Genomic DNA, 13,648 nt, shown 5'->3' on the forward strand with positions numbered 1-13,648 from the left:
TCAAAACGTGCTTCAACAAAGTATTAGTTTAGGGTGTGCACACTTAAAGTAGTTGTTTACCTCCCATTGTCACTTTTACCTATAAGTAAGCAACCTTATAGGCTTAGCTATAGGTACTGTAAATATCTCCTAAACGTGCGCTCTGTAGGAGATGTGTACCTTGTAGTGCGCCGATGATGTCATCGGCACATGCGCTGTGACGAAACGGCCACCGGTGCTGTTTTTTCACTAGCAAGAGCCGTGACTGATGACTCCCGCGTGCATGCGACTCCTGCCAGTCAGAGCCGGACTCCGCGGCCCCGGAAGGAAGTGGGGGCGAAGATGCGGCGACAGTGCGGGCTTTGTTTGCAGGTAAGTGCCACATAATGGGTTAGTATGCATGCATACTAGCCCAATATGCTTTTACTTTGCAGGGGAAAAAAGAGGAAGTAAAACCCATTAGGGTTTACTTCCTCTTTAAGCAACCATATTTTATTTTTTTTATTTTTTACTTAACCCCACCTAAAAGATTTCAGTTTGTTGTTCAGCTGAGTTGTACAGTTTATAGGTCACATTAAAAGTGGAGAAACTCCTGTAATGATTTATCTTTGTCTCACTTTTTTACATTACAGAAACCTCACATTTTAACAGGGAAGTGAAGACTCGCTGTGTGTGCGAAAAACACAAAAACTCAGGCTGTGAAAGAGTCAAATGCTCCTCTTCTAATATGCCTGTAAATACTTATGTGTCCATGAACATGTAGAATAGTCTAGAGGTGCTTTAACAGACTTTTAAAAAAAAAAACAAATAAAAATAAAAAGTCAAGCTCCTGTAAAGGCATTTTTTTTGAAACCCCTGTGTGCATGAGCCCTTATGGTCACACAAAGAATCGAATATTTTTTAGTTGGATAAAAAGTAAAGGTTTCTGAAGGCAGTTGGGGGACTCTGCAGCAGACTTGGTGGCCCTATAGGGAAAGGGGTTTCTGGAGGGAACTTGGGGCAACTGTTGAGGGATGGGGTCTCTAGAGAGGCTGGGGCTCTATCAGCACAGTGCCCTCCATGTGAGAGAATGGAGGGCACTGTGCTGGCTGGAGGCACTGTTATGAGCACTGTGTGGGGCTGGAGGCTCTGCAGAAAGCCAGGGTGGCACTGTGGGGCCTGAGGGCACTGAGAGGTTGAGGGCACTATGGGAGCTGGGAGGCATTGTGGGAGGTTAGGGTATCTGCAGCTGCTCTGGAGGCTTGGGAGGAGGAAGGCTGCAGCCCAGCAGTGGGCCCATGGCTTAGTTGTTGAGAACCTCTGTTCCAGTGTATGTATACATACATACATATGTACATATATCTTAACAGCTCATACTAAAATCTGAATGATTCAACCTCTGCTAGGTAGTAAACTTGTAGTGTTCTGGGAATCCTGTCACGGATGCATTCTGTATTAAATATTTATTTGTAAAACTATTTTACATACGAGCCTTTTCACACTGCTATTTTTAGCACCACTTTATCATCGTTTTAGCAGCGCTATTTGGCTGATAGTGGGGCGGTTTTAACCCCCACTAGCGGCCAAAAAAGGGTTAAAAACGCCCTCAAAACGCTGCTGCAGCAGCGGTACGGCGGCACTACCCATTGATTGGGCAGGGGCGCTATAGGAGCGGTATATTCACCATGCCTAAAGCTCTGCAAAGAAGCTGCTTGCAGGACTGTTTGTGATGCCCTGCCAGCACAGCGCCCAAATGTGAAAGCATTTGGGCTTTCACACTGTGTTTGCAGCCGAGGTTTATTTTGGGCGCTTTACAGATGCTATTTTTAGAGCTAAAGTGCCTGAAAAAGTATATCGGTTTGGCGGTGGTGGTTTTCAATCTAGCATTTTTAGCATACATTTCTTAAGCATCAGACACCCGCTTCATTACAATTAGGCTTCTCTAGACACTTGTACAGTTCAGCCATCACGGGTAAATAAGACAGATTTTCATATGCACCATCACTTCAGTGTTGATTTTATAAGTGCAATTCTTCCGCACATAAATGGTTTGATATTGTCGTTGAAAATGTCATAGCTGCAGAGTTTATAAAGGTAACCGTGTGCTGAATGCATTCTATCATGCTCAGATTTTCATCTGTCCTAGAACGAAGAAATGAAATTGAAGCAAGGTGACAGGCTGTTAAAAAATGCAGTATATGTCTGTTTTATTTCACAGTTTGCTCCACTCCTTCATTTTCCATTTACTTCTCCTTTTTAGTCCAGAAGAAGCCAAAGACATTTCCTCACAGATGATTGGAAAGAAGTTGTTTACGAAACAGACAGGAGAAAAGGGCAGGATATGTAACCATGTGTTCATCTGCGAGCGCAGATATCCCAGGAGAGAGTATTACTTCGCAATTACCATGGAAAGGTCATTTCAAGTGAGTTGCAGTATTCTCCTAAACTGTGGAAGCTGTAAGGAGGGGTTTTTGGTGCAGAGAACCTTCACTTTTTACCTTTTTAACTGTCTGATAATTTTATTTTTTACTGTATTATAGACTGTATGTGCTTTAACTAATGATTTTCATAGATCCATGAATGGTTTTAGGATTTTAAATGTGTATTTTATGTTACGTATACATATCTAATATACTCAAACACTTAATTCAATACTAACCTATAAAATAAAACTCTAGACATTTTGTTAACTTTTGTTATAGAAAGAGTGGAGAATATTGTACGCCAGCTTCCTAGCAATTGATGTCTTGTCCCCAGACCCATTCTGTTGCTGGCTGGGAGATTCCCCCGCCCAGAGCTGACTGTAAAGAAAGGGGCCAGGGATACTAGGGCTGACATTATTGCCCAAATACGACAATGTCTGCTGTACGCTATCATGGCCCACTCACTGACTGGCACTAATTGTATGGAAAATGCATGTACATTTCCATCCATTTTAGTCACGTTTTAGGACCAATTCACAGTGTGTTGATCTGCGTTTTAGTGTAGCTGTAAAACACAGATCAATGGAAGGACATCTGAAAAACAACAATTTCCAATGTGTCCTGTTCACACCATAATGCTGCACATGTATGTCAGTGGACATCAGCATGCATGTTTCCACTCCTTTTTAACGCAAGTCAGTGTGAATTGGCCCTTAACATGTGCTGATGCCTGTTGACATACATTTTGACGACAGTTGACATGCATGCGCAGCGTTATTGTGTGAATAGGCCACATTGGAAATAGTTTTTTAGATGTCCTTGTGGTGTTCTGCATTTTACGGCTGTGCTAAAATGTTGGTCAACACACTAGTGTGAATTGGCCTACAATCGAAAAGCAAAGCAGACAAGATTGAGAACTATTGTCTCAGTTTCCCATCAGGCTCCACCCACTGCACTACAAAACTCCTCGGCCTGACTTCTTCGGGTACACGAATGTTTTGCAAACACTGACAATTTCTTTACAAGGCACGGAGACCCAGTGATAACAACAACCCAGTTACTGGGTATGCAATAATACAGAAAGTTTATGTTTAAAAATATCATTAACCTGTTTTGAAGGGAGGAAACGGGAAAAGCAAAAAGCGGTATTAAACCCAAAACAAAGAAAGGATATTGCAGCTTACTGATCGTTTAGATGTGGTGGCTGCATTCATTTTCCTTTTTTTTTTTTTTTTTGTCCCCCTCTGTTTTTCATCTGGTGATCTAGCCAGTAACATACCACCTGTATTAGTGAGAGACAGCTCTGGATGAATGAGCACAGGATGCACAGCAGACAGAAGCATTGTTAGTGTGGGATAGAGGGGAGTGTTAAATGTATTGGCAGATTTGGATTGAAGCCAAACTGCAGCTCACGCTTTCTAATCAGTTACAGCAAACCATTTTTTAGCCTTTTGGGATAAAGATTTTGGTTGAAAAAATAAAAGCTGATCATTTTAATCACCCTTGTCAGTGTTAAATGGTTTGCCTCATCCATATAAACTGATACATTCTGCTGGAGAGCTTGTGCTTTTGAAACGCAATAAACTTGCTGGCTGGATCACCAGATGAACATAGAAGAAAGAGAAATCCAAAAAAAACAAAAAAAAAAACACAGCCATCACGTCTAAGAATTGGTAAGCTGCAATATAATGAATGTTTACTTTTGGGTTTGTTAGCTTGAATTTGTTGTTTTCTTTTAAATCGTACAATACTTTCTTTTCAAGCTTTATTCATACAGTTCTGCCTTCAGGAGTGGTTATTGTCTGTTTTCCACAGCTTTGACAAACCAAATGCCAGAATTCCAGTATTCAGTATCACTGTCCAGGGGTAGGCAAACATAGGCCCTTCAATTGTTGCAGAACTACAAGTGTCATGAGGCATTGCAAGACTGTGGCAAACACAAGCATGACTCCCAAAGGCAGAGGCATGGTGGGACTTCAAGTTTTGAAACAGGTGGTAGACAGCAGTTTGCCTACCTTTGCACTAAGGGATCTCAGGAAAAAAGGTTATGAGTGGTGTTGCCATTTATTTTGTGGTGTAAAACAACTTTGTTTAAATTGTCACAGAGGGACAATTATTAATGCAGTATCTGCATATCTAATATTCTACATTTTTTTTTTTTTTTTTTCATCGATAAGTCTTCTGTCCTAAAAGAAAGAACTGATTCTCTGTGGGCAGTGTGGTCACATGAACGCGTTGACCAATCACTGTACGCCATTTTTGCCAATATTTTGATACACAGCCTCTTGGACTGTGTACAGAATAATGAGTATATGGAAATACAAATGGGCTGATGTGAGCAACGGTGAACTTGCTAAAGAGCAAGTAAGTGCAGTGGGGATCTGAGGGGAAGTGCATGGGGGAAGTTGTTGATAACATTTACATTTTTGAGTGCAAATGTAGAATTGCCCTTTTAAATCGGTGCAGACACTTAATTTCATAGTAGCTAATTTATTATGCAATCTGCATACAGATAATCTGTCCCTAACTTGAGTTTCAAAATATAAAAAGCTAACAAGTGGTCTCACCTGATGGAGTTTGCCCCGAAATGATGTGCATGCTGTGCTTATGTAATTTATGCATAGATGGTTGCCCCATTGTGATTGTATACATGTACTTAAAGTGCTTCTGTGTGCAGACTGTGGACATTTAGGATTTTACATATTCTTAACAAGCAGTGGAAGAGCTATAACACAAGACATAATTGACCTATTTAGCTTAATATGCAGTGAAGTCATTCTTTTTCAAGATCTGAGACTTTTTAAGTATGACTTTGGCCTCACATTGGGGCACCTAATTTATAGCATATCTGCACCTACAGTTTTGCCTTGACCCACCTACAAAGTCTTACAAATACCTGTTACGCCTGCCAGTGAAGTCCATATAATGCAGCTTTCTGATTTCAGAGCAGAGTTGAAACTCTTATGTAGGCTGTGCTTGTTTGCACTATAGTGGGATGAGAAAATGTTGCAGGGGGTGTGGTTATTAGGATTGCTCTACTGATTCTTAAGCACCTGGCCACACCCAGTCCTGATGGCTGGCATCACTGCCTTTTGTTGCTGAAACCCCTCCACTGTGAGCTGAAGTGTTTGAGAAGGAGAGCGTGTGAGAGAAAATCAAGGATGATTTGGCTCAGTCAGGGGAAGTTAAAGTGGAGGGCCACCCTAAAATAAAAAATAGCATGAAAAATCTTTAAAAAATGTAAAAAAAAAACATTTGAAAAAAAAAAATTTTAAACTTACCTGAACCCTTGTTGCTAGGCAGTCTTCCTAATCTGCCTCTTCCTATTCCGCGGTGTGTCCTGCTCCATGGTGAGCGGCCCCGTTGCCTTCTGGGAACTGCATGTGTTCCCAGAAAACCACGGGGCCATTCACAGAGCGCCGCTCGCACGTGCACAGTAGGAAACTGGCAGTGAAGCCGCAAGGCTCCACTGCCTGTTTCCCTTAGTTAGGATGGCGGTGCCAGGAGCCGAGGGATGGGTTGGCCTCGGGCAGCCGACATCGCGGGCACCCAGGACAGGCAAGTATACTTATTTAAAGTCAGCAGCTACAGTGTTTGTAGCTGCTGACTTAAAAAAAAAAAAAAATTTGATGGCCGGAATCCCGCTTTAAAGGCTAAGTTCACCTTTAAAAAGAAATTGTAAATGCCAATATTTTGGCAGGAAAAAAAGTGCATTTTTTTTTTTTTTTTTTTTTTTTGCAAAGTATTGCACCTGCAATTAGTGGGTGGTGGTGTGGGCATCTGCAGCATGTTACATGTTGCACCCTAAATGTAACATGGTACAGAAGATGAGCTTAGCAGGAAGTTTTTTTGTTTACTTTTATGAGGCTGGATTTCATATTTGTTTATACTGTCATATAGAAGCCTTCAAGTGATTGTAAACAATCGCCTTGTAAAACAACCCATTAAGTTTAAAATGGAAATGAATGCTAACATTTTTTTGTATAGATATAAAAATACATTCTAAATACCCCTTTCCCCCCCCCACCTTTTTTTTTTTTTTTTTTAAGTGATCACATTCCCTCTGTTCTCAGCTGCATAAGAGCTGGGGGGAGGAGAAGCAGTAGCACACGGAGCTTCCCTTCCCAGTAAATGGCTGTGTAGCGGGGGGGGCTTGTCTGGACAAGTCTGATCATTGGAGGAGAGCATACACAGTTCCCAGCATAGCTAAAGAACTGACCACGGTGTGTTCTTTATCTTAGTGTGGTCAGTTTTTAATAGGAAAGCATGAAGACTGGCGGGAACATAAGGGATTTCACATAAAGGAAGCAATACAAACAGAACAGGATATTTTATCATACGAGTACATGGTACAGCAGGCACGTATCAGGAATATCAAGTGTTGGGGTAACAAACGCTTTAAAGTGGTTGTTCCCTTTAAACAGAAATTCACTGCCAGCTCCTCTGTTTTATCAAGGCATAACACTTATCAAGTGGTTTTTTTTTTTTGTTTCTTTTAAAACGAAGCCTGTAAATATCAGCTATATTCAAGCCGGTCATGTGACTCCTAGCCGCTCTCCTACTCTGATCCAGGGCTACAGCAGGAGGAGCCGAGATCTCCCTCTGATGTCAGCTGGGGAGTTAACGTGGCTGCTCAGCCCCTCCCTCTGTAGCCCTGGATCATAGTAGGAGAGCTGCTGGGAGTCACGTGATTGGCCTGAATATAGCTGAAAAAAGGTATTTACAGGCTTCGTTTTAAAAACACAGATTACACAGCACAAGCACTGTGGGCTAAATTACACAGCACAAGCACTGCTGTTTAACCTGCTATAAGGGAACAGGAGCTCTTCTTTTTTTATTTACATTTTTTTTAGTGTTACAAACCCTTTAAGGCCCCTTTCACACGGGGCAGACTGTGGCTAAGGCTGCGATCTGCTTGCTCAGCAGTGGATCTCTCCAGGGATCCCCACTGAGTAGGTGGATGACAGGTCTGTGTCTGTTTCGCTTGTGCAGAACTGACACAGACCGCTCTCCCCTATGGGCAGATGGATGCAAATGGACCACCTGTTCGTTTACACCAGACCGCCATCCGATCCGCTAGATCCCCATCTGTCTTTTTTTTTATCAGATCGGATGTAGATGGGTGTAAACGGACACATGTCTGTTTACACCCGCCGCTCCATAGAGAAGTATGGAGGTTTCGATTGGGTCTGACTGAAGAACTGACAGGTGGACCCGATCGGAATGTCTGTGTAAAAGGGGCCTAAAAGAAAAGTCTACTCTTAAGACCCTTTTCACATGGGCACTGTTGGGTGGCAAAACCAGGTGAGTGAGGCACATTTAACTTGCGTCAGCTGCCTGTCAAAACCAGGCAGTGTTCGCCGCACAGCCCCATTCACATGGTCATGACAAAGAAAATAAGGCATGTTGCAGTCAATGGGCAATACTGCCTGTCACTGTTCCCTACAGAGGTGAATGCTGACTCTGAGTTTCTGTTGCAAGATGAATTTACTTCACAGTACAGAAAGCTAAAGGGGTCAGGAATGGCTTTTTTATTCTGGCAATTGAAATAAACGCTGAAGTGCTAAACGCACCTAGCGCTTAGGCACGTTTAACAGCGTTCAGAGGTTTTTGTGGTCAAACCTCTCTCTCCCTAACGCGATTTTATGGCGTTGAGAAAACATTCCCTAAACTCCCCTGCTACTAAACTGGTAAAAACTTCCATTTGTGCATGGACACATAGGATAACATTAGGGAAGTTCAAGGGCAGGAAAAAAAAAAACAAAAAAAACCTAAACTCACAAAAACGTGTGTTTAACAGCAGTGTGGTTGAGGCCTCATCTACACTGCTGCTCAGTAAGTTTAGGAGCTTTTGGCATTATTATTATTTATTTTTTTTTTTTTTTACCAAAGCCCCTGAACTCAACTTAATAAAAGTCTATGGAGTTGATTTACTAAAGATCTGAAATGAGGGGAAGCTCTGCTGATTTTATTATCCAATCATGTGCAAGCAAAAATTTTCTTTTTTATTTTCCTTGCATGTCCCCCTCAGATCTATAGCGACTGCACTTCCAAGTGCACTTGTAGTGCAAAGTGGATATGCCTTTAGTAAATGACCCCCTATGTGCCCGTGTACACATAGGCTTTTATTAGCGTTTAGGAGCTGCAGAGTTTAGGGGCAGTTAAAGTGGTTGTAAACCCACTAAAATAACCTGCAAGACAAAGGCATAGTGAGCTAGTATGCATAGCATATACTAGCTCATTATGAAATACTCACCTTAGATAAAAGCCCTCGCAGCAGTCCCAGTACACAGCTCTGGCCGGCGTCATCGCTCCCGGAGGTACTTCCAGGTATCGCGGGCTCTGGCGATGTGATTGGCCAGAGCTGCGATGACATCACTCCTGCTATTGCTTCAGTGCGCATGTGCTGATGATGTCGGCACATGCTGATACAGGGGATATCTCCTAAACCGTGTAGGTTTAGGAGATATCTGGGGTAGATACAGGTAAGCCTTATTATAGGCTTACCTTTAGCCTGGTTTCACACTTGTGCGGTGCGAATTGAAGCTCAGGTTTCACTGGGGAGATAACAATCTCCTGTTCAACGGATTCATTGCGTTTTTGCTCAGGATTAGAGAGCAGGGAGAGGGGGAGGGAGGGGGGGGGGGAGAGGGGGAGGTGTAGTGAGGAGAAAGAGAAAATCCTTGTTCAGAACGCAATGCATCTGCGAATCAGATGCGTTCCCATAGGAGATAATAGGCTTGTAGTTCGCACCGCAATGCCCAAAAAACGCACACGTTTTTTGTGCAATGCGCAGTGCGAATGCAACGCACATATGTGAACCAGATGCATTCATATGAATGTATTTTAAAATGTCCTGCGAATTAGATGCGGTGTAAGCCGCATCTAATTCGCATAGGTGTGAACCCGGGCTTAGTAAAAAGTGGATTGTAAGGGTTTACAATCACTTTAAACGTCACTCTCCTGACCACGGAAGAATCCCGTTCAGGAGAGGAATGTTTTGGCACAAAACGCAAATGTGGCGAAAATGCTGCACTGCTTTTTTGCTGCATTTAGCGTTTTTTTTTTCTGCTGCCAGAAGGGTTAAGTTTGGGGTGGCCAGTGTACATGTAGCCTTACTGCTTGTTCTGAATATGTAGACACTTTACAAGGTAATGTGCTTCAAATGGAAGCTGCTATTCGTTCATTCATAAGCTGCCTACTATTTCTGGGACTGCGAAGTTGACATTTTTCAGCTTAATGAAAATCTGTCATGAGAGAAACATAACTACTACCTTTGTTAATGTCTTCTGAAAGTGCTAGTTGCCTAGCTGTCATGCTTGAAGATCTGACTTTTCTCTTACTTTCCTGGACTGCATTGCTGTTTCTCAGTTAAATTCAGAAAGTATTGAAACCAGTGGATAATCAAAACAGTCAGGCAACATGCATTTTCGGGCAGAGGGTCAGCTATGACTGTGCCTGTATGCTATACTTAGATGAAGAAAAATCTGAACACAAATGTTCTCAATGACTGCCTTGAACTGAGTAAAGTAAGATGTTTTATTCTGTCCCTGGAGCATGCTCTGTATTTCATCTCTTCATCTCCACAAACAGCTTGCAGTGATTTATGATACTGTCAGATGTTTAGCAGCCAATATTATCATGCCCTAGAGAGCAGATAACTCATATTAGTTTGCAAAAATATGTGTGAGTTGTGATCACTTCACAACAAGCAGTTTTAAATAATCCCCTATAGGTCCTTTTTTCCTAAGCCTTTTAAACATACTCCTTAATTGACAAATGTCTGAAAACTTGTTAAATGTTTTATTTTAGTTCTGATAGTAAACTCATTATGCCTGTGAGTTCTTGCTTTGACCAATGTTATAGGTATAGTTGTAACTTCAGGCAGATATGAAAAATACAATTTCATTGTAGTCCTTTTGCTACCACATTGTATGCCAGTAAGCTGATCTAAAAGAATCCCGATGTCTCATTAAAGGGGGAACCTGCCACCAAGAAATCATCACATAGGGTACTTTTTGTCCGCTATGTGATGAAAAATAATGTTTTAGTTATAGTCAAAAAGCTGCTTGCTGTGGGGGCACTCGGCAGGAGGGAGGGGCAAGGAGCACTGGTGAGAGACTCGGGAAGAGAGGGATCCGGGCTGCTCTTTGCAAAACCCCTGTGCCGAGCAGGTAAGTGAGATGTTTTTTGTTTTTTTTTTTAAAAACAAGACTTTAGTATCACTTTAAAGCCAGGTAGGTAGCTTTATCAAAAGTAGGTCTGCAATTTCAACATAAATTTCTTTTTTCTCTGTACAGATTTCCTACATAATAGACTGGAGATTGTTTACAAAACTTCCTTGGAACTGAGAAACCCACTGTTATTTTACAGAAAAACATAGTTTATCTTGATATATCAACTTCAGTACAACCAGCCTGCCCATGGATGGATCTAAATTTGGTTACTTGCTGCTGAACCGGATAAATTTTGATCCTTCTATGTCCGGCTTCATGCTGCATTCACACTTAAAACGACATTAGAATGTGTCATGCATGCAAACAGACACAAGTTTATTTGTGTGAAAATACGCAGCAAAACACGCAGGTAAAAAATAGTGCATAGGTTACTTTGCTGTGTTACAGTGTGAATGGGGCCTCAGGCAAAAATGCAGTTTGCACTTGCTTTTATGCTTTAGTTCAGGGAAAAGTTGTCCAGCTTTCAAAATGCTGTAGTTTTATGGAAGAATGGACACTTGCAATTTAAAGGAAATCTGCACTGAGAAGATTTAAAGGGTTTGTTCACTTTTCAGAAAAAAAGGACAAGGTTAAAGATCACCATACACCCTCCGCAACTTCCCTGGTACTTGCTGTACTTGCCTCCCTAAGTGATGGGCAGGTGCCATAGTCCAGGGATTTGAAATCCTTGCTCTTCTACTGCTTCTCTCTGCAGTGCTTTCAGGACGGATCATCGCTCGGATCTGTCCCAGAAGCGCTGCAGAAGGAAGAGGGAAAAGAACAAGGATTTCTGATCCCCCAAAATGCTACATCGACTGTATGTGTATAAACATCTCATTGCTCACGGAGATGAGTAGAGGGGAGACCAGGGGGTGGGGAGAGGGTGCACAGTGTTGACCTTTTCATTTTTTTTCTAAATAGGTGAACTTACACTTTCTGAACACGTTTTCTGAAATTGCTAAGCAATGAGTCTACCTGAGTGAGCGCTCAACCAGCAGTTGATACGTACCTTCCATTTGCTACCCTGCTGTTCCATTTCACTGCAATTTTTTCTGCATAATGGTCATTGTGGGCTAAAGCCCTGCTCACACCTGTACATTTTATGTGCAGTTTAGGTGCAGTGTGGTAAAATCCTGCATGCTCCATCTTTGATGCTTTCATCAAAATGCACATTCTGTAGAATAATTCAATGGTAACGTGCCTAAAACACAGCACACCGAACCACACAGATGTGAACCAGCCCTAATATTCCTTCCAGAGTCCTAGAGGTACTCACGCTTGGCTTAGTTTGTTGAGAATCTACTTAAAACTCCAATAATGTATTTTTTATGCCGTCATGGAGATAAGTAAATTCTATTCAGATATGTGAATCCAGAACCCTACAACTGAAAGGCTCACCACATGGACACCATCATGCCAATTTCCTAATCCTACAGCTGAAGTCTTTTGCATAGTTTGGTTCACCTTCATGACCTGGAACTAGATACTAAATCCAGTGATTTGGAAGCAGTTTGCTTACACTGGATGATTGTTAGTTCTTTTTCTTCTGCTGGTTGACAGGTTTCCATAAACCAAAATCCTTTTTACATGTTAGCAACCATAGCCACTAGGTGGCAGTAATAAACCACATTTACCATATTTGTTTTATGTTTTGGTCACATGTTGTTTGTGCCTAACAAGCACACAAAACCTTGTGTATTCCTGCATTTTCTTTTCCACACAAGTCTTTAAATTGCAGCTTAAAGTTGAAATTAATTATAATGACAATTTTAAATTGATCTGAAATCTTTTGATTCTAAATGATGTCATGTGAAATACTTAAAATGATTCTTAAAGCAGATCATATTTTTTCTCAATTGCCGGTTATGTCACTGTATATAGTTGGGGGAGGGGGGGTGTTAAAATTGCTCCCGCTATTCTCTGTGGCACCATAACGTGTTTATTACAATCCCAATTCCAAAAAAGTTGGGACGCTGTGTAAAATCTGCATAAAAACAGAATGCAATGCTTTGAAAATCTCCTCATAAATCCATATTTTTTTTTTCACAGTAGAAAACATCAAATGTTTAAATGAGAGAATGTACCATTTAAAAAAAAAAAAAAAATTGTAAAAATGATGGCCGCAACATCAGTCTCAAATTTGGGACAGGGCCATGTTTACCATGTTACAGGTATACCAAATACCGCACACATTTATAATATAACAAAGTATGCTGTAAATTCATTAAAGGCTTTAGTAGATTTGAAAGAAAAAGTTGGCTGGACTATTAAGCTGACCCATGTTTGATTTGGTGATCTGTAACAAGCATGCAGATAAGGATTTCTGACATTGCTCAAACCTGTGAATCAGCCAAACAGACAGATTGTTTGCCCAGTTATACATCTTAAAACTGTTTTCGGTATACATATGATAGTACCATGTAGCGTAGCTATCATTGTGCCCCATACATGAGTAGAAAGGTCTCAGCTCAGGATAATTGATTGTTTTGCTATACAAGTTGACATCTATATAGATTTATGTTACTTGGAAGTACTTAAAACAAGTATATATTTATTTTTACCTCATCCTATAGGAATTCACATTTATGGTTATGAAACATACTTTTAGATTACTGAAATAAAGGTAAAAATCTTATCTCGGCCTTTGGTGCATTGAGATATGCACTCTCATCTAGTTTGAAACTATAATTGCCACATAGGATAGGTTTATGACTATATAAGGCTTTTGTAAGTTGAGAGCCAGCTTAAGAAAGGCTTTTTCAAAAGGGGTTCAATCACAGCCAATGAGGAGGGAGAGGAGGCAGGGCCAAGCCTTGGCTCTGAGTTTGAATGGACACGCAGATCAGCGGCTCGGGAGCGCCTCTGCTCCAGGTGCCCCCCCATTGCAAGCTGCTTGCTCTGGGGGCACTCAGCGGGGAACCCGAGTAGAGGAGAATCTGGGCTGCTCTGTGCAAAACCATTACACAAAGGAGGTGAGTATAACATGTTTGTTGTTTTATGGAGAAAAAAAAATGAAGCCTTAGTGTCACTTTAATGGCAGCATCATTTTTC

General features: G+C 41.4%; 1 protein-coding gene across 1 annotated transcript in view; it reads left to right on the plus strand.

Moving 5' to 3' along the window:
- The window catches only part of SUCLA2 (succinate-CoA ligase ADP-forming subunit beta), a 131,106-nt gene that overhangs the window by 59,754 nt on the left and 57,704 nt on the right, over nt 1–13,648 (plus strand). The window contains exon 4 of the mRNA XM_073614127.1: nt 2,219–2,381. Within this exon, the coding sequence (XP_073470228.1) occupies nt 2,219–2,381 (163 nt within the window). The remainder of the gene's footprint in view (nt 1–2,218; nt 2,382–13,648) is intronic.

The sequence above is a fragment of the Aquarana catesbeiana genome, linkage group LG02 (assembly GCF_042186555.1).
Source record: "Aquarana catesbeiana isolate 2022-GZ linkage group LG02, ASM4218655v1, whole genome shotgun sequence".
Lineage (NCBI taxonomy): Eukaryota > Metazoa > Chordata > Amphibia > Anura > Ranidae > Aquarana > Aquarana catesbeiana.